General features: G+C 43.0%; 2 protein-coding genes across 27 annotated transcripts in view; both read left to right on the forward strand.

Annotated features, from left to right (window-relative positions):
* Nucleotides 1-26,427, forward strand: part of LOC106604876 (protocadherin gamma-C5) — a 190,867-nt gene that overhangs the window by 89,759 nt on the left and 74,681 nt on the right. The window contains exons 1-2 of one of the 26 annotated variants that reach the window (XM_045718195.1): nt 18,194-20,533; nt 22,508-22,984. The exons of 18 other annotated variants lie outside the window; for them this stretch is intronic. In XM_045718195.1, the coding sequence (XP_045574151.1) occupies nt 18,596-20,533; nt 22,508-22,984 (2,415 nt within the window). In that variant the 5' untranslated portion in view covers nt 18,194-18,595. Of the gene's footprint in view, nt 1-392; nt 3,370-7,110; nt 9,767-10,566; nt 13,177-18,193; nt 20,534-22,507; nt 22,985-23,533; nt 26,107-26,427 lie in introns of those variants that run through there. 7 more of the 26 variants (XM_045718198.1, XM_045718201.1, XM_045718206.1 and 4 more) reach the window with 7 other exon arrangements.
* LOC106604880 (protocadherin beta-16) lies at nt 3,700-6,542 on the forward strand. The gene has a single exon (XM_014199996.2). The coding sequence runs from the start codon at nt 4,071-4,073 to the stop codon at nt 6,525-6,527; it is 2,457 nt and encodes an 818-aa protein (XP_014055471.2). The 5' UTR covers nt 3,700-4,070; the 3' UTR covers nt 6,528-6,542.

A 26,427-nucleotide genomic window follows, 5' to 3' on the forward strand; every position in this document is an offset into this window, starting at 1 on the left:
GTGTATTTGTATAGAAAGCACACAAGCGTCCATACATCCGGTTTTCAAAAATGGTTTTCTGTCGTTTCAGCAACGTGTATCTTGTTGGAGGTAGCTTGTCCACACCCTCTGGGATCTATGTTTACAGTGGTTCTAAATGTGTTAATACAGGTCACATGACTGGGTTGGGTTAAACTTGATAGGACTATACTTTTGACTATGAACAGATCAAGGATTTCCAGTTCCGCTTAAAGGCGCACGATGTGGGCCCTCCGCAGATTACCCAATAGAAATCTGTTATTTTTTTGTCATTATATTTTCCGTAAAACTATATTTTTCATCTGTATCCTATGTCTACATTTTATTTGCAATCGAGTCTGTCAGAAATGCTCTTCATTCCACTGATATGTGGCCATTTCAGAAGCACTATCATGGACAGATGTGCTTTGCGAAGAGGGTGAATTCCAAAGGGTTGCTTGTAGTCTCCCATAGTAGTCTAGTGTCACGCAACGTGCTTTTTGTTATACATTCTTTTCCCACATCCCTCTGACATATTGAACGGTTTGTCATCATACAATGGTCTATATGTGTTGGATTCGCCTAATAGTATTCTGTATTCTATCCTTCGGATACTCAAACCTTCTCATATACAATATTTTGCGATGCGTTTATTGTTTTAAGGTAATCTGTAGTTCAGTGGATTGAACTCAGAGGGACGCTGTTGGTTAGTGTGTTGCAGTTTTAGAGCAGATTTGCAGCAGTACTTCCCCCATCATCTCGATATATTAAGAGAAAGGCAGAGCCGCGCGCAGAGCACACGTTCCGGTTACAGAGAACACTGAGCACGGAGACTCCGATATTGGATTCTTTTGTTCCAGAGAGACGGATTATTGGCAGAGAATTGTGTTATTTTCTGAACTTACTTTTAACGGAATACTGCAAATTGTTTAACGGATTATATGGTGTTTATGGTTTAATTGTGAAAAGGATATGTCGAACAGAACAATGACACAGCAAGTACTGTTGTTTATCTCGGTCCTCTCTCTCAGTTCAGTGCACGGGCAGGTCAGTTACTCCATTCCGGAGGAAATGGCGAAAGGCTCTTTAGTCGGTAACATAGCGCAGGATTTGGGTTTAGATATCAAAAGACTGAAATCAGGTAAAGCTCATATTTATACTGGAGACAGCCCAGAATACATCGAGCTGAATAAAGAAAGGGGAGTGCTCTTTATCAAGGAAAGAATAGACCGTGAAGCGTTGTGTGGAGAGACGACGCCATGCGCTTTACACCATCAAATTCTATTTGAAAACCCATTGGAATTTTACAGCATCACGATTGAGATCACAGACATCAACGATAATTCACCGGGTTTCAAAAAGAATGAAATGACATTCGAAATAAGTGAATCATCACAGCCCGGAGCTAGGTTCGTTTTGGATAGAGCAGTTGATAATGACGTTGGTGTGAATGACCTGCAGAGCTACACTCTAAAACCAACCAATCATTTCATATTAAAATCACACCTTTTACCTGACGGTGGTAAAAATGCGGAAATGGTTTTGCAGACGCCTCTAGACCGAGAGAAACAGGATCAGATATCGCTGATTTTAACAGCGTTGGATGGAGGAGAGCCTCAGCTATCAGGAACAATGCGGATCATCATCACTGTACTTGACGCCAATGATAACGCACCTGTCTGTTCCCAAGCCGTTTACAAGGCCAGTGTAACAGAGAACGCGCCTAAAGGCACCACTGTAGCTACGGTAAGCGCGACCGATGCTGATCAAGGTTCATACGGAAAAGTGACATATTCTATATCAAACATCGTCGAAGGCGGTGCTGAATTATTTGAAGTTGATCATGATGACGGTGTAGTGAGATTATTAGGACATGTTGATTACGAAAGAATGAAAAAATATCAAATTGACATTCAAGCAAGAGACGCGGGAGGACTCATAGATTCTTGCAAAGTAATTGTCGATGTTTCTGATTTAAATGATAACAAACCAATCATTAATATAATGTCTAAGACAAACGCAATATTAGAAGATTCTGTGTCTGGCACAGTTGTAACAATTATCAATGTTCAAGACTCAGACTCGGGTGATAATGGTAAAGTAGAGTGTTCCATAAATGAAAACATTCCATTTACAATTAAATCAACGTCGAATCATTTCTATAGCTTAGTAACTGACAGTGACTTGGACCGAGAGAGAGACTCTGAGTACAACATCAGTGTGACGTGCTCTGATGAGGGCGTGCCCTCGCTCTCCAGCAGCGTCACTCTCACCTTACAGATATCAGATGTGAACGACAACGCGCCTGTCTTTGAGAGGAGCTCATATGAGGCCAACATTATAGAAAACAACACACCGGGCCTCTCTATATTCACAGTGAAAGCCAGAGACGCTGACTGGAACCAGAATGCCCGTGTTTCTTACATACTGGAGGACTCCTCGGTTAACGGAGTGCTCGTCTCCTCATATGTGTCCGTTAGTGCTGATAGTGGAGTCATACATGCAGTGCGCTCTTTTGACTTCGAGCAGATCAAGGATTTCCAGTTCCGCGTAAAAGCGCAGGATGGAGGCTCCCCTCCTCTCAGTAGCAATGTGACTGTGAAAATAATGATCCAGGACCAGAACGACAACGCACCTCAGGTTCTGTACCCAGTCCAGACTAGCAGCTCTCTGGTGGCTGAAATGGTACCTCGTTCAGCAGATGTGGGCTATCTTGTTACTAAAGTGGTGGCTGTTGATGTGGACTCTGGGCAGAATGCCTGGCTCTCATATAAACTGCAGAAAGCGACAGACAGGGCGCTGTTTGAAGTGGGCTCACAGAATGGAGAAATAAGAACTATACGCCAAGTCAATGATAAAGATGCTGTGAAACAAAGGCTCACTGTTGTAGTGGAGGACAACGGGCAGCCCTCTCGTTCAGCTACAGTCAATGTTAACGTGGCGGTGGCGGACAGCTTCCCTGAAGTGCTCTCGGAGTTCACTGACTTTACGCACGACAAGGAATACAATGACAACCTGACTCTTTACTTAGTCTTGGCTTTGGCTGTAGTCTCATTTCTGTTCATCACATGTTTAGTGGTTATTATATCAGTGAAAATATACAGATGGAGACAGTCTCGCATCCTCTATCATTCCAACCTCCCGGTTATTCCGTATTATCCACCGCGTTACGCAGACACTTTGGGGACAGGAACTCTACAGCACGTATACAATTACGAGGTGTGCAGGACGACTGACTCCAGAAAGAGTGACTGTCAGTTCGCCAGACCCTGTAGTCAGAACGTACTGATAATGGACCCCAGTTCTACAGGGACGATGCAGCGGATGCAGAGCGAAAAGAACATCCTGGATGAACCAGACTCCCCAATAGAGGTCTGTTATATTTCAGTAATTATCTTTTCCGTAAAACTATATGTTTCACGTGTCTGTCTAAATGCATCTGCAATTTTATCTGTTTAATATCTAGTATGTGTCGTACCTGGGGACTTTCCATTTTCAGAAATGCTCTTCGTTCTACTTATGGGGCCATTTCAGCACCATGGTCATGGACAGCGGCTCTTGGCAAATAGGGTTCATTTCAATGCTTAGGAAATAGTTTCCTATTGTAGAATATTTTCTTGCAACGTGTATTTTACTAGACCTTGTTTGTTAATATCTAACTGACTTTGTTTTGTCATATATACATTGGCTTAGTTGTTGATATAATAACAATACGGTATTTTATCGTTTGTAAACTGAAACCTTCTTAAGTATGTTGTAATGTTTTTATTTTGTGTAGTGGAGTGCATTGAACTCAGAGGGACGCTGTTGGTCAGTGTGTTGCTGTTTCAGAGCAGATTTACAGCAGTACCTCCCCCATCATCTCGATATATTAGAGAGAGAAAGACGCGCACAGAGCGCACAGTCCAGGTTACACAGAACACTAACACGCTGATTCAGGGCTACGATTCTTTTGTTCTACCGTGGTGGATTTTGGGACCATTTTTTTTTTACGTTTTGCACTGGAAACCAATGGAATATTACAGACTTCTTTACGGATTAAAACGTTTGTGTTGTTTGATATCATAGAGAAAATGTCGGACAGAACAATGACACGGCAAGTACTGTTGTTTATCTCGGTCCTCTCTCTCAGTTCAGTGCACGGGCAGGTCAGTTACTCCATTCCGGAGGAAATGGCGAAAGGCTCTTTAGTCGGTAACATAGCGCATGATTTGGGTTTAGATATCAAAAGACTGAAATCAGGTAAAGCTCGTATTTATACTGGAGACAGCGCAGAATACATCGAGCTGAATAAAGAAAGGGGAGTTCTCCTAATCAAAGAGAGAATAGACCGTGAAGCGCTCTGCGGACAGACTACGCCTTGCGCACTGGATTTTCAGATTTCTCTTGAAAACCCGATGGAATTGTACCCGGTAACTGTTGAGATCACAGATATAAACGATAATGCTCCCAGTTTTAAAAAGGCTGAGAGAAGAGTGGAAATCAGTGAGTCGGCGGTGATTGGCTCTAAATTCGTGTTAGAGAAAGCAGTGGATGCAGACATAGGTTTAAACGGTCTCCAAACCTACTCGCTTAAACCCACAGACAATTTTATTCTGAAATTACATACTCAGGCCGACGGAAGTAAAAAGGTAGAGATGGTTTTACAGAAACCTTTAGATAGAGAGAAACAGGAGCATATTTCGTTGCTGTTAACTGCTTTGGATGGAGGCAAACCTCAAATGGCTGGGACAATGCAGATACACGTAACCGTGTTAGATGCAAACGACAATGCGCCGGTTTTTACCAAAACAGTTTATACTGCAACAATAACAGAGAATTCACAAAAAGGAACGGTTGTCACGACAGTTAGTGCTTCTGACGCAGACAAAGGCACAAATGGTGAAGTGTCGTATCTAATTTCGAATGGTATGGACAGCGGTTCAGAATTATTTCATATAAACGCAGATGGGGATTTGATATTAGATGGCCCAATTGATTATGAAAAAGCCAGAAATTATCAGATTGATATAGAAGCAATAGACAATGGAGGCCTTTCAGACTCAAGTAAAATAATAATTGATGTTAGTGACGTGAATGACAATAGTCCTGTTATCAATTTGATTTCCAAATCAAGTTCAATACCAGAGGATTCCCGTCCGAACACAGTGATAGCTATGATGAGCGTGAACGACCCTGATTCAGAAAGTAATGGTAAAGTTCATTGTGGCATAAATGCGAACGTCCCATTCACTATTAAATCAACATCTAACACATTTTACAGTCTAGTAACGGATAGTGACTTGGACCGAGAGAGAGACTCTGAGTACAACATCAGTGTGACGTGCTCTGATGAGGGCGTGCCCTCGCTCTCCAGCAGCGTCACTCTCACCTTACAGATATCAGATGTGAATGACAACGCGCCTGTCTTTGAGAGGAGCTCATATGAGGCCTACATTATAGAAAACAACACACCGGGCCTCTCTATATTCACAGTGAAAGCCAGAGACGCTGACTGGAACCAGAATGCCCGTGTTTCTTACATACTGGAGGACTCCTCGGTTAACGGAGTGCCCGTCTCCTCATATGTGTCCGTTAGTGCTGATAGTGGAGTCATCCATGCAGTGCGCTCTTTTGACTACGAGCAGATCAAGGATTTCCAGTTCCGCGTAAAAGCGCAGGATGGAGGCTCCCCTCCTCTCAGTAGCAATGTGACTGTGAAAATAATGATCCAGGACCAGAACGACAACGCGCCTCAGGTTCTGTACCCAGTCCAGACTAGCAGCTCTCTGGTGGCTGAAATGGTGCCTCGTTCAGCAGATGTGGGCTATCTTGTTACTAAAGTGGTGGCTGTTGATGTGGACTCTGGACAGAATGCCTGGCTCTCGTATAAACTGCAGAAAGCGACAGACAGGGCGCTGTTTGAAGTGGGCTTACAGAATGGAGAAATAAGAACTATACGCCAAGTCAATGATAAAGATGCTGTGAAACAAAGGCTCACTGTTGTAGTGGAGGACAACGGGCAGCCCTCTCGTTCAGCTACAGTCAATGTTAACGTGGCGGTGGCGGACAGCTTCCCTGAAGTGCTCTCGGAGTTCACTGACTTTACGCACGACAAGGAGTACAATGACAACCTGACTCTTTACTTAGTCTTGGCTTTGGCTGTAGTCTCATTTCTGTTCATCACATGTTTAGTGGTTATTATATCAGTGAAAATATACAGATGGAGACAGTCTCGCATCCTCTATCATTCCAACCTCCCGGTTATTCCGTATTATCCACCGCGTTACGCAGACACTTTGGGGACAGGAACTCTACAGCACGTGTACAATTACGAGGTGTGCAGGACGACTGACTCCAGAAAGAGTGACTGTCAGTTCGCCAGACCCTGTAGTCAGAACGTACTGATAATGGACCCCAGTTCTACAGGGACGATGCAGCGGATGCAGAGTGAACAGAACATCCTGGATGAACCAGACTCCCCAATAGAGGTCTGTTATATTTTAATACTTTTTATTTTCCCTAAAACTATATCTGTCATATATGTCTAAATGTAGACTATCGGTGATTTCACCTGTTTGAAATCAAGTCTGTGTACCTGGGAAGTTTCCATGGTCATGTCTTCCCTGTGGCTCAGTTGGTAGAGCATGGTGTTTGCAACGCCAGCGTGGTGTGTGCAACGCCAGGGTTGTGGGTTCGATTCCCACGGGGGCCAGTACAAAAAATATAAAAAATGAAATGTATGCATTCACTACTGTAAGTCGCTCTGGATAAGAGCGTCTGCTAAATGACTATAATGTAAAAATGTCATAAATGCTCTATATTCCACTAATATGTGGCCATTTCAGCACCACAGCGGTGGTTTGCAAATAATCTGTATTTCAGTCAGAGAGCCTGCAGTTTTCTAAAGTAACAGTTTCACTTAAGGTGTATTATCTTTAGACCTTGTTTGTTCACATATCATTGACATATTGGTTTTCATTTATCATTAATACATTGGCCTGTTTGTGTTGTTAGCATAGTTGTACTGTGTTTTATAGTTTGGAGAGTCCAACTTTCCCAAGTGTGTTCGAATATTTAATTTTTTTCAAAAGTATATCAGTAGTTCAATGGATTGAACTCAGAGGGACGCTGTTGGTTAGTGTGTTGCAGTTCCATAGCAAATTTGTCGCAGTACCTCCCCCATCATCTCGTTATATTAGACAGAGACAGAGCGGCGCACAGAGCGCACAGTCCGGGTTACAGAGAACACTAATACCGACACACAGAGCTGCGATTCTCTTGTTCCAAAATGGTTTATTGCTGAGTCATTTACCTTTGATGTTTTGAACTAAAAACGAATGGAATATTACTGACTTATTTACGGATTATAACCTGCTTGTTGTTTCATGGTGAAGGGAAAATGTCGGATAGAACAATGACACGGCAAGTACTGTTGTTTATCTCGGTCCTCTCTCTCAGTTCAGTGCACGGGCAGGTCAGTTACTCCATTCCGGAGGAAATGGCGAAAGGCTCTTTAGTCGGTAACATAGCGCAGGATTTGGGTTTAGATATCAAAAGACTGAAATCAGGTAAAGCTCGTATTTATACTGGAGACAGCGCAGAATACATCGAGCTGAATAAAGAAAGGGGAGTTCTCCTTATCAAAGAGAGAATAGACCGTGAAGCGCTCTGCGGACAGACGACGCCTTGTGCACTGCATTTTCAGATTATTCTGGAAAATCCCATGGAATTCTTTCGAGTCACTGTTGAGATTACAGATGTAAACGATAATTCTCCTAGTTTTAAAAAGAACGAGAGACGTTTTGAAATTAGTGAATCCGCTGTTACTGGCTCTACGTTTATGCTGGAGAGGGCGATGGATCCTGACGTCGACGTTAACGGTCTCCAGAGCTACATCCTTCAACCCACTGCTAATTTTCAGCTAAAACTAAAAAATCTACCTGACGGGAGTAAAAAAGTAGAGATGGTTTTACAGAAGCCCCTCGACCGAGAGAAACAGGAGCAGATCTCTTTAGTCTTAACCGCCCTCGATGGAGGAGAGCCTCGGCTGTCTGGTACTGTGCAGATACAAGTCACTGTGTTAGATGCGAACGACAACGCTCCGGTTTTTACGCAGGAGATCTACAAAGCAACCGTTGTTGAAAATTCACCCAAATTAACCTTGATGACGAAAGTCAGCGCATCTGACGCGGATAAAGGATCAAATAGTCTCGTTAGCTATTCTTTGTCCAGCAGTACTGATCTGTTTGAGTTAGACAGCGACAGTGGTGAACTTAGACTCATTGGTCAAATAGATTATGAAAAAGCAAAACATTATCAAATGTTTATTGAGGCAATGGATGAGGGAGGACTATCCGATTCTAGTAAAATAATCATAGATATTGTTGACGTCAACGACAACAATCCCGTTATTAATATAATGTCAAAGTCTAGTTCAATAGCTGAGGACTCGAGCACAAATATAGTTATAGCTATGATCAACGTTAACGATCCGGACTCTGACCACAACGGTCAGGTAAACTGTGGGATAAATGAAAATATTCCCTTCACCATTAAATCTACATCTAATGGATTCTATAGCCTAGTAACTGACAGTGACTTGGACCGAGAGAGAGACTCTGAGTATAACATCAGTGTGACGTGCTCTGATGAGGGCGTGCCCTCGCTCTCCAGCAGCGTCACTCTCACCTTACAGATATCAGATGTGAACGACAACGCGCCTGTCTTTGAGAGGAGCTCATATGAGGCCAACATTATAGAAAACAACACACCGGGCCTCTCTATATTCACAGTGAAAGCCAGAGACGCTGACTGGAACCAGAATGCCCGTGTTTCTTACATACTGGAGGACTCCTCGGTTAACGGAGTGCCCGTCTCCTCATATGTGTCCGTTAGTGCTGATAGTGGAGTCATCCATGCAGTGCGCTCTTTTGACTTCGAGCAGATCAAGGATTTCCTGTTCCGCGTAAAAGCGCAGGATGGAGGCTCCCCTCCTCTCAGTAGCAATGTGACTGTGAAAATAATGATCCAGGACCAGAACGACAACGCACCTCAGGTTCTGTATCCAGTCCAGACTAGCAGCTCTCTGGTGGCTGAAATGGTACCTCGTTCAGCAGATGTGGGCTATCTTGTTACTAAAGTGGTGGCTGTTGATGTGGACTCTGGACAGAATGCCTGGCTCTCGTATAAACTGCAGAAAGCGACAGACAGAGCGCTGTTTGAAGTGGGCTTACAGAATGGGGAAATAAGAACTATACGCCAAGTCAATGATAAAGATGCTGTGAAACAAAGGCTCACTGTTGTAGTGGAGGACAACGGGCAGCCCTCTCGTTCAGCTACAGTCAATGTTAACGTGGCGGTGGCGGACAGCTTCCCTGAAGTGCTCTCGGAGTTCACTGACATTACGCACGACAAGGAGTACAATGACAACCTGACTTTTTACTTAGTCTTGGCTTTGGCTGTAGTCTCATTTCTGTTCATCACATGTTTAGTGGTTATTATATCAGTGAAAATATACAGATGGAGACAGTCTCGCATCCTCTATCATTCCAACCTCCCGGTTATTCCGTATTATCCACCGCGTTACGCAGACACTTTGGGGACAGGAACTCTACAGCACGTATACAATTACGAGGTGTGCAGGACGACTGACTCCAGAAAGAGTGACTGTCAGTTCGCCAGACCCTGTAGTCAGAACGTACTGATATTGGACCCCAGTTCTACAGGGACGATGCAGCGGATGGAGAGTGAACAGAACATCCTGGATGAACCAGACTCCCCAATAGAGGTTGGTGTTAATGAAAATGATTTGTACTATTTACTCAAGTGTTCTTGGTAACAGCCTTTTCGATGATCTGAAATTCGTCATATGCCGGTTGCATTTTCAAATCGCCTACTTATGTCCTTCTCAGCACCAGGGCTGTGGACAGCGCCGCTTTTCTTTCATTGAGCTCCAGTGCGAGTTTCATTCAAACGTCAAAGTGTGATGTAGAACTAAAGTCAGAGATGGTTCTCAGTGCATAATTCACAACTACACGAGTGTGTCAATATTTTCCCGCTTGTCTAGAACAATTGAAATCTATTTTGAGCAACGACTGATAGGCCTATGTACGTTCAGTGTGTTAGGTTGGTGACATGATTCAAGTGAGGACTTGTCGCTATTTGACTCCGTGTTAACGTTCAATCGGCCTACCTCACTCACATTCATCTTATCATACTCCTCTGATATAGTGTGGCGTCATTTAATTCAGACTCTGCATTAGCTTCTTGTTTAATCTTTCATGTCATTTTCTTGCCGTAGGATATGCTTTGTGATGTTACTCTAACTTAATAGAAAGCTGAAGTATTTCAGAATATATATGGCATTAGATTTATATTGCCAGCGATGAGAATTAAGGTCGTATAATGTTTGATATTTTCTGTCAGTGGGCTAGTTTAAACTTGAAATTACTATTGTTGACTGAAAATACCTCTATATATTTTCTTTCATTAATATTGTGTAGTTCATTGCATTGAACTCAATGGGCCGCTGTCGGACAGTGTGTTGCTGTTTTAGAGCAGATTTGCAGCAGTACCACCCCCATCATCTCGATGTATTAGAGAGAGAAAGAGTCGCACGCAGAACGCTGTAGTCCGGGCTATAGAGAACACTAAGCACGGAGACACCAGCCTGAGATTCTTTTGTTCCAGAATTCTGACATTTTTTTGTCAATTACCTTTGATGTTTTCAACTGGCAACTAATGGAATATTGCAGTCTGTTTTACGGATTATAACCTGCTTGTTGTTTCATGGTGAAGGGGAAAATGTCGGACAGAACAATGACACGGCAAGTACTGTTGTTTATCTCGGTCCTCTCTCTCAGTTCAGTGCACGGGCAGGTCAGTTACTCCATTCCGGAGGAAATGGCGAAAGGCTCTTTAGTCGGTAACATAGCGCAGGATTTGGGTTTAGATATCAAAAGACTGAAATCAGGTAAAGCTCGTATTTATACTGGAGACAGCGCAGAATACATCGAGTTGAATAAAGAAAGGGGAGTTCTCCTTATCAAAGAGAGAATAGACCGTGAAGCGCTCTGCGGACAGACGACGCCTTGCGCCCTTGATTTTCAAATGATTTTAGAGAATCCAATGGAATTATATACAATAACGATTGAGATCACAGATATAAACGATAACGCTCCCAGTTTTGGAAAAAGTGAAATGAAATTTGAGATTAGTGAAATTGCAGGTACCGGTGCCAGATTTATGCTGGAGAGGGCGGTGGATTCGGATGTTGGTGTTAACGGTCTTCAAACCTACGCCCTTAAACCCACTGATCATTTTAAATTACAACTGAAAAACCAGCCAGATGGTAGTAAAAAGGTAGAGATGGTTTTACACAAGCCAATAGATCGAGAGGAACAAGACAATATGAAATTAGTGCTAACAGCAATGGATGGAGGCGAGCCTCAGATGACTGGGACGCTGCAAATCCACGTCACAGTGCAAGACGCGAATGACAACGCTCCGGTTTTTACCCAGGAGATTTACAAAGCCACGGTTGTTGAGAATTCTCCGAAAGGAGCCGTGTTAACTACTGTCAGCGCATCTGATGCGGACAGGTGGTCTAATAGTCTTGTTACCTACTCTACATCAAGTGGCACCGCTGGTGTGTCGGATCTGTTTGAGTTAGACCGTGACAGCGGCGAATTGAAATTGATTGGTCATATAGACTACGAAAAACAAAAACATTATCAAATATTTATTGAGGCAAAAGATCAGGGAGGTCTGTCAGACTCAAGTAAAATAATTATAGATGTTAGTGACATGAATGACAATAGTCCTGTTATCAATTTGATTTCCAAGTCCGGTTCAATACCAGAGGATTCCCGTCCGAACACAGTAATAGCTATGATGAGCGTGAACGACCCTGATTCAGAAAGTAATGGTAAAGTTCACTGTGGCATAAATGCGGACGTCCCATTCACTATTAAATCAACATCTAACACATTTTACAGTCTAGTAACGGACAGTGACTTGGACCGAGAGAGAGACTCTGAGTACAACATCAGTGTGACGTGCTCTGATGAGGGCGTGCCCTCGCTCTCCAGCAGCGTCACTCTCACCTTACAGATATCAGATGTGAATGACAACGCGCCTGTCTTTGAGAGGAGCTCATATGAGGCCTACATTATAGAAAACAACACACCGGGCCTCTCTATATTCACAGTGGAAGCCAGAGACGCTGACTGGAACCAGAATGCCCGTGTTTCTTACATACTGGAGGACTCCTCGGTTAACGGAGTGCCCGTCTCCTCATATGTGTCCGTTAGTGCTGATAGTGGAGTCATACATGCAGTGCGCTCTTTTGACTACGAGCAGATCAAGGATTTCCAGTTCCGCGTAAAAGCGCAGGATGGAGGCTCCCCTCCTCTCAGTAGCAATGTGACTGTGAAAATAATGATCCAGGACCAGAACGACAACGCACCTCAGGTTCTGTACCCAGTCCAGACTAGCAGCTCTCTGGTGGCTGAAATGGTGCCTCGTTCAGCAGATGTGGGCTATCTTGTTACTAAAGTGGTGGCTGTTGATGTGGACTCTGGACAGAATGCCTGGCTCTCGTATAAACTGCAGAAAGCGACAGACAGGGCGCTGTTTGAAGTGGGATTACAGAATGGTGAAATAAGAACTATACGCCAAGTCATTGATAAAGATGCTGTGAAACAAAGACTCACTGTTGTAGTGGAGGACAACGGGCAGCCCTCTCGTTCAGCTACAGTCAATGTTAACGTGGCGGTGGCGGACAGCTTCCCTGAAGTGCTCTCGGAGTTCACTGACTTTACGCACGACAGGGAGTACAATGACAAGCTGACTTTTTACTTAGTCTTGGCTTTGGCTGTAGTCTCATTTTTCTTTATTGTTTCCATCATAGCCATCCTGTCAGTGAAATGCTACAGATGGAGACGTGAGCGCATGTTTTACAAATCCAACGGGAATCTCCCAGTTATTCCGTATTACCCGCCCCTTTACGCAGACGTTGGAGGAACAGGTACTCTGAGACACGTGTATAATTACGAGGTGTGTGGAACTACTGACTCCAGAAAGAGTGATATGAAATACGTCAGACCTTACAGTCAGAGCGTCATTAGTCTGGACGGAACACAGACACTCCCCCACGCGCCGAGGGACAATCTGACCAATGATGATGAGGATAACCAGGTGAGCGTGATCAATCGGCTCTCATAACCTCCGAATATGAATGATGTCACTGATTCTCATTTCATAATCTTACACTTCAATGTTTTCTAAAATATATTTAATAATTGGCTCCAAAGAGATCTTTCTATACTTGGGAGAGTACTTCTCTCCAAGGCAGAGGGACTGTCTCGTTTTGTGTGCCCCTCATTATCGTTATGTGTAAATCCTGCTACTTGTCAAGAGATCAATAAGACCTTTCTTGACTTCATCTGGAAAAAGAAGTCTCACAAACTAAAAAAAGTCAGTTCTTTCTAACAAAAGATCTGAAGGAGGTCTGGAAGTGTTGGACTTTGTTGACATAAACACTTTCAAGATAAACTGGTTGAAAAGATGTTTGATCAATACTGATTCAATATGGTATTTCATTCCAAATAATGTGTTTAATAAGTTGGGAGGGCTTCCATTTTTCCTGAAATGTAATTATATTCCTGAAAGATTACCTGCTAAATTGGCTAGGTTTCACCAACAAGCTTTAATGGCCTGGAAAATATGTTTCCTGCACAATTTTTCCCCACATGAAGCTCTTTTGTGGAATAATTCAGACATAACTGTAAGGAATAAGTCATTGTTCTACCCCAGCTGGCATGAGAGGAATATTGACTTTGTTCTTGATGTTTTCGACAACAAGGGTAATATTCTCACATATGAACAATTTATAACATTGAAAGAGTTTCCAATACCTTTCAGAGAGTTTATTTCTGTGATCAAATCCGTTCCCAGTGGTCTAACTACACTAATGAAAACTCATCTTAGCTTTGGTAATGATCACAAAGTTTATCCAGAACTCAGATTGGAAGACACGGGCTTACTTGAGAAATCTTGTTGTAATAAATATATAAGACAAATTATTCATTCACAAAAAAAAACGAAGAGAAAAAAAACACTTCAATGATTTCACAAGCAAATGTTACTATTGCTCTGTTGCCCTGTGGTTATAGTTCAAATATTGAGCAGTGGGGTTCGCTCTAGAATGTGTGCACTGTGTTTCCGATGGATTTGTTTAGTTCAACACTCTGACAGCTTTCCGTTGTGATCATACCAGTATTGCGATTTCACTGATAGTGCATAATGGCCTAATTGTAACCAGCATATAGTTGATGCTCAATAACCATCAGTTACTGTGTTGTGCATAACAGCTCATACATAAAAGTACATGGTCACTGTTATCATGCCTTTATAACAGTGCATACGTATTTGGTTTTGGATATGCGTATATTACGCATGGTTGGAGAGCATATGTGTTTTGCATATTCTGTGTGTACTTTACACTCCTGAACTCTGAGGGACGCTGTTGGTCAATGTGTTGCAGATTTGCAGCAGTACCTCCCCCATCATCTCGATATATTGGAGAGAGAAAGCGCCACACGCGGTGTGCAAAGTCATGGTTACAGAGATCTTTAAACACCGAAACACTGAGCTGTGATTATTTTGTTCCAAAGTGGTGGACTTTAGGCACATCTTCCTTTAATGTTTTTTGCACGGAAACTAATGGAATAATAAATACAGAATTCTTTACGGATAATAATATGTGTGTTGTTTGATATCGTAGAGAAAATGTCGGACAGAACAATGACACGGCAAGTACTGTTGTTTATCTCGGTCCTCTCTCTCAGTTCAGTGCACGGGCAGGTCAGTTACTCCATTCCGGAGGAAATGGCGAAAGGCTCTTTAGTCGGTAACATAGCGCATGATTTGGGTTTAGATATAAAACGACTGAAATCAGGTAAAGCTCGTATTTATACTGGAGACAGCGCAGAATACATTGAGTTAAATAAAGAAAGAGGAGTTTTCCTTATCAATTAGAGACTAGACGGTGAAGCGCTCTGGTGCACTGGGGATTTTAGCATGTGTATCTTGGTGGGGCAAACTCCCCCCCAAAAAATTTGACTCATGCCAGCAAAGCCACCACACAACAAAATACTAAACAAGACATTATTTGCACTATAGCGGTGACAAACGGTGCCTACAATCTGTTGGGGCCTACATAAAGCTGTCCCAACAGCAGAGTCCCAACAGCAGAGTCCCAACATCTTACCACTGCTACACCTGGCTATCAGTGGAGCCTGGTCTGGCAGCGAAACAGTTCATTCAGCCTCATTTACTGGCTTTAAAAAACATAGCTGATATGGCTGACTTGTTTAAACAAATGTGGTTTCTACTGACAATTGAGATGTACAAACTATGGCATAAGGGGACGACAAGCAGATAAGAGCCAATCCGTAATTTCGATGAAGACATTAATGAGCGAGCAAGGACAGACATAGTCAATATAACTATTTGTTATGCACGTTTGAAATGTACAGCGACAGAATTCAGAACATGGGCCGTTCTTACATTATTCTCCCTGTACACCAATTCAGAACTGTAGGATAAATAAGCAGACAATGAAAGCTAATACAATATTCGATGATGACATTTCTCTAAAACAGGCTATAGGCTACATGTGCACCACCAACAGCTAACAGCTTACTACACAACATACACTTAGTATTACTTTCTTAGCTACAGTATACACTACAGTATACACATCTCCCTGGCATATTACAGCATTTATACAGCAGCATTCAAAACATTTTTGGACTCACCTTGTTGCGCTGTGCTCACTGGAACAGGAAGGTGGCGTGGCGGTCCTTCGTGGGCAAATTTTGTTATCAAACTTTATCATCAAGTCTGGCATTCTCTGGATTTATGGTGCTTTCAAGACAACTGGGATCTCTGAAAAAACTAGTTTGAATCATGACGTCAGTGATCTTCAGGTCGGAGCTCTAGAAAGAGGCCCCAGTTCCCGACTTGGAATTCCGAGTTGGATGACCGTTCACAATGTATTTTCCCAGTCGGAGATCATTTTTCTCAGAGTTCCCAGTTGTCTTGAACTAACTGATGTCGGATATTTCCCAGTTCCGTGTTTCCAGTTGTTTTGAATGCGGCAGAAGTCATGCTGGATTGACCACATGGCCAATATTGAATGTTTATCGTTTTAAGCTTGGAAAAGAGACCCTTAAACCCAGATTTGGACCACACACACTCTCCACTGAATAGCAGGCTAGTGATTACTTTACAAAGCTTGCAGTTAGCCACTGATTCCTTCCAAACCACTCATTGTTGAATTTGCGATTTCCAACTTGTTGTGTAATGTTTATGTCCAATGGCCAATGAGCACCGATACGTTATTCTTCATATGACAGGATTGAAAATGATTTGCCAGTAGATTGTCGACTTGATTCACAATAATGACTCTTAGCTTGCTAGCTAAGATTTTGAAAATATGATGTTGACATGATTAGTCCAATCAAAGCTACGGTAGATATAATGTGATTTGACATAATTTTATCTGTGGCCAATGACCTTGAGCCTTCTTGTATTTAACTTCTAATGTAACTCTATGGCAGCATCCAAGGGGCTTAAATTTTCCAGCTCTCCCGGTTGATTTTTCGGTGACATAGTGTCCCCATGAGTGACAGAACACTGAGCCAATCATGGCGCAAATAGAGAGCATTACTAACCCCTATGCTTCATATTTTCCACTGGCTGCCCCACCACCACAGAAAGCATTGAGCTAGGCTGAAAGACCTGCATTTTGGAGGTGCCTTACTCACGAAAGCAAAAAAGAGAATATGTTTGTATGTGGCTTTGTTAACTCAATTATTTATTTATTTTACATTGTTTGCAAACTGATATGTGACACATTAATGGCAAAATAACATGCAAAACAGGCAACCAAGAAAAACAGATGGGGCTCACTGAATGATGTGTTGCCACTGTTCTGGAGAACCCAATGGACTTGTTCTGAATAACTATAGAGATCACAGATATCAATGACAACGCTCCCAGTTTTAACATGAATCAGAAACATTTTGAAATGAGTGAATCAGCTGTGATTGGATCTAAATTCGTGTTAGAGAAAGCAGAGGATCCAGACACGTTTAAATGGTCGTCAAAGCTACTCGCTGAAACCCACATACTATTTCGATTTGAAACTCGAAAATCAGGTCGACGGGTGTAAAAATGTAGATTTTTTTTTACAGAAACCTTTAGATCGAGAGAAACAGGAACAGGTATCTTTAGTCTTAACTGCTATAGATGGAGGAGAGCCTCGGCTGTCTGGTACTGTGCAGATACACGTCACAGTGTTGGATGCAAACGACAATGCTCCGGTTTTTACGCAACCGGTTTATAAGGCAACTATGACAGAGAAGTCCCCTACTGTTGTAGTGGAGGACAACGGGCAGCCCTCTCGTTCAGCTACAGTCAATGTTAACGTGGCGGTGGCGGACAGCTTCCCTGAAGTGCTCTCGGAGTTCACTGACTTTACGCACGACAAGGAGTACAATGACAACCTGACTTTTTACTTAGTCTTGGCTTTGGCTGTTGTCTCATTTCTGTTCATCACATGTTTAGTGGTTATTATATCAGTGAAAATATACAGACGGAGACAGTGTCGCATCTTCTATCATTCCAATCTCCCGGTTATTCCGCATTATCCACCGCGTTACGCAGACACTTTGGAGAAAAGGAATTCTACAGCACGTGTACAATTACGAGGTGTGCAGGACGACTGACTCCAGAAAGAGTGACTGTCAGTTCGCCAGACCCTGTAGTCAGAACGTACTGATAATGGACCCCAGTTCTACAGGGACGATGCAGCGGATGCAGAGTGAACAGAACATCCTGGATGAACCAGACTCCCCACTAGAGGTCTGTTATATTTGAGTCATTATCTTTTCCATAAAACTATATGTTTCACGTGTCTGTCTAAATGCATCTGCGATTGTATCTGTTTAATATCTAGTATGTGTCGTACCTGGGGACTTTCCATGGTCAGAAATGCTCTTCGTTCTACTTATGGGGCCATTTCAGCACCATGGTCATGGACAGCGGCTCTTGTCAAATAGGGTTTATTTCAATGCGTAGCAAATAGTTTCCTATTGTAGAATATTTTCATGCAACGTGTATTTTACTAGACCTTGTTTGTTAATATCTCACTGACCTTGTTTTGTCATATATACATTGGCGTATATGTTGATGTAATAACAATACGGCATTTTATCGTTTGTAAACTCAAATCTTCCCAAGTACGTTGTACTGTTTTTATTTTGTGTAGTTCAGTGCATTGAACTCAGAGGGACGCTGTTGGTCAGTGTGTTGCCAGTTTTAATGCAGATTTACAGCAGTACCACCCCCATCATCTCGATATATTAGAGAGAGAAAGATCCGCACGCAGAGCGCTGTAGTCCGGGCTATAGAGAACACCGTGACACCGAGCTGCGATTCTTTTGTTACACAGTGGTGGAGTTTGGGCACGTTTTATGTTGATGTTTTTCACTGGAATCTAATGGAACATTACAGACTTCTTTGTGGATTATAGCGTTTGTATTGTTTCATGGTGAAGGGGAAAATGTCGGACAGAACAATGACACGGCAAGTACTGTTGTTTATCTCGGTCCTCTCTCTCAGTTCAGTGCACGGGCAGGTCAGTTACTCCATTCCGGAGGAAATGGCGAAAGGCTCTTTAGTCGGTAACATAGCGCAGGATTTGGGTTTAGATATCAAAAGACTGAAATCAGGTAAAGCTCGTATTTATACTGGAGACAGCGCAGAATACATCGAGCTGAATAAAGAAAGGGGAGTTCTCCTTATCAGAGAGAGAATAGACCGTGAAGCTCTCTGCGGACAGACGACGCCTTGCGCACTGCATTTCCAGCTTATTCTGGTGGATCCGATGGAATTTTACAGCATTAACGTTGAGGTAACAGATGTAAACGATAATGCTCCGCTTTTCAAAAAGCGAGAAATGAAATTCAGAATTAGTGAGTCGGCCGTTACTGGAGCGAAATTTGCGCTAGAGAGGGCAATGGATCTGGATGTTGGTATTAATGGCCTCCAAAGCTATTCACTAAAACCGACCGATCATTTCATCCTGAATCTACAAAACCAACCTGATGGCGGAAAGACGGTGGAAATGGTTTTACAGAAACCTTTAGATCGAGAGAAACAGGACCAGCTGTCCTTAATATTAACCGCAATAGACGGAGGTGATCCTCAGCTGTCTGGAACAGTGCAGATTCATATTACTGTACTAGACGCCAATGATAATGCACCTGTTTTTACACAGGCTATCTACAAGGCTACCCTAAGAGAGAACTCGGCTAAAGGCACAGTTGTAGTATCAGTCAGTGCGTCAGATAGTGATGAAGGTTCTTACGGTAAAGTAACATATTCGATTTCCAATTCCCTCGACGATGTGTCTGAATTGTTTGAAATGAATGGGGACAATGGAGAAGTTAGACTTATAGGAAATATTGATTATGAAAAGGCACGACAATACCAAATACATGTACAGGCCAGTGATGCCGGAGGGCTCACCGAATCGTGTAAAATCATGGTCGAAGTCCTTGATACAAATGACAATATACCAGCCATTAATGTGATGTCGAAGTCTAGTGCCATACCGGAAGACATTAAACTTGGCACGGTTGTGACTATGATTAATATTCAAGACCCAGACTTCGGTGAAAACGGCAAAGTTCAGTGCTCAATAAACGAGAACATTCCCTTTGCGATGAAATCAACATCGAATAATTTCTTTACTGTAGTAACTGATAGTGACTTGGACCGAGAGAGAGACTCTGAGTACAACATCAGTGTGACGTGCTCTGATGAGGGCGTGCCCTCGCTCTCCAGCAGCGTCACTCTCACCTTACAGATATCAGATGTGAACGACAACGCGCCTGTTTTTGAGAGGAGCTCATATGAGGCCTACATTATAGAAAACAACACACCGGGCCTCTGTATATTCACAGTGAAAGCCAGAGACGCTGACTGGAACCAGAATGCCCGTGTTTCTTACATACTGGAGGACTCCTCGATTAACGGAGTTCCCGTCTCCTCATATGTGTCCGTTAGTGCTGATAGTGGAGTAATACATGCAGTGCGCTCTTTTGACTACGAGCAGATCAAGGATTTCCAGTTCCGCGTAAAAGCGCAGGATGGAGGCTCCCCTCCTCTCAGTAGCAATGTGACTGTGAAAATAATGATCCAGGACCAGAACGACAACGCGCCTCAGGTTCTGTACCCAGTCCAGACTAGCAGCTCTCTGGTGGCTGAAATGGTGCCTCGTTCAGCAGATGTGGGCTATCTTGTTACTAAAGTGGTGGCTGTTGATGTGGACTCTGGACAGAATGCCTGGCTCTCGTATAAACTGCAGAAAGCGACAGACAGGGCGCTGTTTGAAGTGGGCTTACAGAATGGTGAAATAAGAACTATACGCCAAGTGAATGATAAAGATGCTGTGAAACAAAGGCTCACTGTTGTAGTGGAGGACAACGGGCAGCCCTCTCGTTCAGCTACAGTCAATGTTAACGTGGCGGTGGCGGACAGCTTCCCTGAAGTGCTCTCGGAGTTCACTGACTTTACGCACGACAAGGAGTACAATGACAACCTGACTTTTTACTTAGTCTTGGCTTTGGCTGTAGTCTCATTTCTGTTCATCACCTGTTTAGTGGTTATTATATCAGTGAAAATATACAGATGGAGACAGTCTCGCATCCTCTATCATTCCAACCTCCCGGTTATTCCGTATTATCCACCGCGTTACGCAGACACTTTGGGGACAGGAACTCTACAGCACGTGTACAATTACGAGGTGTGCAGGACGACTGACTCCAGAAAGAGTGACTGTCAGTTCGCCAGACCCTGTAGTCAGAACGTACTGATAATGGACCCCAGTTCTACAGGGACGATGCAGCGGATGCAGAGTGAACAGAACATCCTGGATGAACCAGACTCCCCAATAGAGGTCTGTTATATTTGAATAATTTTTATTTTCCCTAAAACTGTATGTTTCATATATGTCTAAATGTAGGCTATCGGTGATTTCACCTGTTTGAAATCAAGCCTGTGTACCTGGGAAGTTTCCATGGTCATAAATGCTCTATATTCCACTAATATGTGGCCATTTCAACACCACGGCGTTGGACAGCGGTGGTTTGCAAATAATCTGTATTTCAATCAGAGAGCCTGCAGTTTTCTAAAGTAACAGTTTCACTTAACATGTATTATCTTTAGACCTTGTTTGTTCACATATCATTGACATATTGGTTTTCATTTATCATTAATACATTGGCCTGTTTGTGTTGTTAGCATAGTTGTACTGTGTTTTATAGTTTGGAGACTCCAACTTTACCAAGTGTGTTCGAATATATATATTTTTTTGCAAAAGTATATCAGTAGTTCAGTGGATTGAACTCAGAGGGACGCTGTTGGTTAGTGTGTTGCAGTTCCATAGCAAATTTGTCGCAGTACCTCCCCCATCATCTCGTTATATTAGACAGAGACAGAGCGGCGCACAGAGCGCACAGTCCGGGTTACAGAGAACACTAATACCGACATACAGAGCTGCGATTCTCTTGTTCCAAAATGGTTTATTGCTGAATCATTTACCTTTGATGTTTTGAACTAGAAACGAATGCAATATTACTGACTTATTTACGGATTTTATAACCTGCTTGTTGTTTCATGGTGAAGGGAAAATGTCGGACAGAACAATGACACGGCAAGTACTGTTGTTTATCTCGGTCCTCTCTCTCAGTTCAGTGCACGGGCAGGTCAGTTACTCCATTCCGGAGGAAATGGCGAAAGGCTCTTTAGTCGGTAACATAGCGCAGGATTTGGGTTTAGATATCAAAAGACTGAAATCAGGTAAAGCTCGTATTTATACTGGAGACAGCGCAGAATACATCGAGCTGAATAAAGAAAGGGGAGTTCTCCTTATCAGAGAGAGAATAGACCGTGAAGCGCTCTGCGGACAGACGACGCCTTGCGCACTACATTTTCAGATCATTCTAGAGAACCCGATGGAATTTTATAGCATCACTATTGAGGTAACCGATATAAATGATAACGCACCTGTGCTTTAAAAAGAGTGAAGAAAGTTTGAGATCAGCGAGTCGGCCGTGATTGGAGCGAAATTCGTGCTAGAGAAGGGGGATGGACGTTGGTTTAAATGGTCTTCAAAGCTACTCACTAAAACCCACCGATAATTTCGATCTTGAAACTGCAAAATCAACGGTCGACGGAAAGACGGTGGAAATGGTTTTACAGAAACCTTTAGATCGAGAGAAACAGGAACAGGTGTCTTTAGTCTTAACTGCAATAGATGGAGGTGATCCTCGGCTGTCTGGTACAGTGCAGATTCACATTACTGTGCTAGACGCGTCAACGATAACGCACCTGTTTTTACGCAGGCGGTCTACAAGGCTACTATAAGAGAAAACTCACCACTGTTGTAGTGGAGGACAACGGGCAGCCCTCTCGTTCAGCTACAGTCAATGTTAACGTGGCGGTGGCGGACAGCTTCCCTGAAGTGCTCTCGGAGTTCACTGACTTTACGCACGACAAGGAGTACAATGACAACCTGACTTTTTACTTAGTCTTGGCTTTGGCTGTAGTCTCATTTCTGTTCATCACCTGTTTAGTGGTTATTATATCAGTGAAAATATACAGATGGAGACAGTCTCGCATCCTCTATCATTCCAACCTCCCGGTTATTCCGTATTATCCACCGCGTTACGCAGACACTTTGGGGACAGGAACTCTACAGCACGTGTACAATTACGAGGTGTGCAGGACGACTGACTCCAGAAAGAGTGACTGTCAGTTCGCCAGACCCTGTAGTCAGAACGTACTGATAATGGACCCCAGTTCTACAGGGACGATGCAGCGGATGCAGAGTGAACAGAACATCCTGGATGAACCAGACTCCCCAATAGAGGTCTGTTATATTTGAATAATTTTTATTTTCCCTAAAACTGTATGTTTCATATATGTCTAAATGTAGGCTATCGGTGATTTCACCTGTTTGAAATCAAGCCTGTGTACCTGGGAAGTTTCCATGGTCATAAATGCTCTATATTCCACTAATATGTGGCCATTTCAACACCACGGCGTTGGACAGCGGTGGTTTGCAAATAATCTGTATTTCAATCAGAGAGCCTGCAGTTTTCTAAAGTAACAGTTTCACTTAACATGTATTATCTTTAGACCTTGTTTGTTCACATATCATTGACATATTGGTTTTCATTTATCATTAATACATTGGCCTGTTTGTGTTGTTAGCATAGTTGTACTGTGTTTTATAGTTTGGAGACTCCAACTTTACCAAGTGTGTTCGAATATATATATTTTTTTGCAAAAGTATATCAGTAGTTCAGTGGATTGAACTCAGAGGGACGCTGTTGGTTAGTGTGTTGCAGTTCCATAGCAAATTTGTCGCAGTACCTCCCCATCATCTCGTTATATTAGACAGAGACAGAGCGGCGCAGCGCACAGTCCGGGTTACAGAGAACACTAATACCGACATACAGAGCTGCGATTCTCTTGTTCCAAAATGGTTTATTGCTGAATCATTTACCTTTGATGTTTTGAACTAGAAACGAATGCAATATTACTGACTTATTTACGGATTTTATAACCTGCTTGTTGTTTCATGGTGAAGGGAAAATGTCGGACAGAACAATGACACGGCAAGTACTGTTGTTTATCTCGGTCCTCTCTCTCAGTTCAGTGCACGGGCAGGTCAGTTACTCCATTCCGGAGGAAATGGCGAAAGGCTCTTTAGTCGGTAACATAGCGCAGGATTTGGGTTTAGATATCAAAAGACTGAAATCAGGTAAAGCTCGTATTTATACTGGAGACAGCGCAGAATACATCGAGCTGAATAAAGAAAGGGGAGTTCTCCTTATCAGAGAGAGAATAGACCGTGAAGCTCTCTGCGGACAGACGACGCCTTGTGCACTAGATTTCCAGATCATTCTAGAGAACCCGATGGAATTTTATAGCATCACAATTGAGGTAACCGATGTAAACGATAATGCACCTGTGTTCATAAAGAGTGAAATGAAATTCAGAATTAGTGAGTCGGCCGTTAATGGAGCGAAATTTGCGCTAGAGAGGGCAATGGATCTGGATGTTGGTATTAATGGCCTCCAAAGCTATTCACTAAAACCGACCGATCATTTCATCCTGAAACTACAAAACCAACCTGATGGCGGAAAGACGGTGGAAATGGTTTTACAGAAACCTTTAGATCGAGAGAAACAGGACCAGCTGTCCTTAATATTAACCGCAATAGACGGAGGTGATCCTCAGCTGTCTGGAACAGTGCAGATTCATATTACTGTACTAGACGCCAATGATAATGCACCTGTTTTTACACAGGCTATCTACAAGGCTACCCTAAGAGAAAACTCACCAAAGGGCACCGTTTTAATTTCTGTCAGTGCGTCTGATTCTGATCAAGGTTCCAATAGTGAAATACGTTATTCGATTTCCAATTCACAGGATGGTAATCACGAATTGTTTGAAATAAATGAGGATAACGGTGGGGTGAGATTAGTAGGAAATATTGATTATGAAAAGGCACGACAATATCAAATACATGTACAGGCCGGTGATGATGGAGGCCTCACCGATTCTTGTAAAATCATGGTCGACGTCGTTGATGAAAATGATAACAAACCAGCTATTAATGTGATGTCGAAGTCTAGTGTTATATCAGAGGACATTAAAGCTGGTACTGTTGTGACAATGATAAACATTCAAGATCCAGACTCCGGCGAAAATGGCATTGTCCAGTGCGCGATAAACGAAAACATTCCCTTTATAATGAAATCGACATCTGTTAATTTCTTTACTGTAGTAACGGATAGTGACTTGGACCGAGAGAGAGACTCTGAGTACAACATCAGTGTGACGTGCTCTGATGAGGGCGTGCCCTCGCTCTCCAGCAGCGTCACTCTCACCTTACAGATATCAGATGTGAACGACAACGCGCCTGTCTTTGAGAGGAGCTCATATGAGGCCTACATTATAGAAAACAACACACCGGGCCTCTCTATATTCACAGTGAAAGCCAGAGACGCTGACTGGAACCAGAATGCCCGTGTTTCCTACATACTGGAGGACTCCTCGGTTAACGGAGTGCCAGTCTCCTCATATGTGTCCGTTAGTGCTGATAGTGGAGTCATACATGCAGTGCGCTCTTTTGACTACGAGCAGATCAAGGATTTCCAGTTCCGCGTAAAAGCGCAGGATGGAGGCTCCCCTCCTCTCAGTAGCAATGTGACTGTGAAAATAATGATCCAGGACCAGAACGACAACGCGCCTCAGGTTCTGTACCCAGTCCAGACTAGCAGCTCTCTGGTGGCTGAAATGGTGCCTCGTTCAGCAGATGTGGGCTATCTTGTTACTAAAGTGGTGGCTGTTGATGTGGACTCTGGACAGAATGCCTGGCTCTCGTATAAACTGCAGAAAGCGACAGACAGGGCGCTGTTTGAAGTGGGTTCACAGAATGGAGAAATAAGAACTATACGCCAAGTCAATGATAAAGATGCTGTGAAACAAAGGCTCACTGTTGTAGTGGAGGACAACGGGCAGCCCTCTCGTTCAGCTACAGTCAATGTTAACGTGGCGGTGGCGGACAGCTTCCCTGAAGTGCTCTCGGAGTTCACTGACTTTACGCACGACAAGGAGTACAATGACAATCTGACTTTTTATTTAGTCTTGGCTTTGGCTGTAGTCTCATTTTTCTTTATTGTGTCCATCATAGCCATCCTGTCAGTGAAATGCTACAGATGGAGACGTGAGCGCATGTTTTACAAATCCAACGGGAATCTCCCAGTTATTCCGTATTACCCGCCCCTTTACGCAGACGTTGGAGGAACAGGTACTCTGAGACACGTGTATAATTACGAGGTGTGTGGAACTACTGACTCCAGAAAGAGTGATATGAAATACGTCAGACCTTACAGTCAGAGCGTCATTAGTCTGGACGGAACACAGACACTCCCCCACGCGCAGAGGGACAATCTGACCATTGATAATGAGGATAACCAGGTGAGCATGATTAATCGACTCTCATAACCTCCGAATATTAACGATGTCACTGTTTTTCGTTTCATAATCTTACACTTCAATGATTTCACAAGCAAATATTTTTTTGGTTCGTTGCCCTGATTATTTTCCAAATATTGTGTAGTTGGCTTCACACTTGAACGTCTGAATTGTGATTCCTATGGATTGCTTTACTCCAATTATCTTATTGGCAGCTTTCCGTTATGATCATGCTTGTATTGCGCATTCAGTGATAGTATATAATGGTCTAATTGTAACAAGCAAATAGTTCACGCTCATCAGTTAATGTGTTGTGTATAAAAG

The sequence above is a fragment of the Salmo salar genome, chromosome ssa05 (genome assembly GCF_905237065.1).
Source record: "Salmo salar chromosome ssa05, Ssal_v3.1, whole genome shotgun sequence".
Classification (NCBI taxonomy): Eukaryota; Metazoa; Chordata; class Actinopteri; order Salmoniformes; family Salmonidae; genus Salmo; species Salmo salar.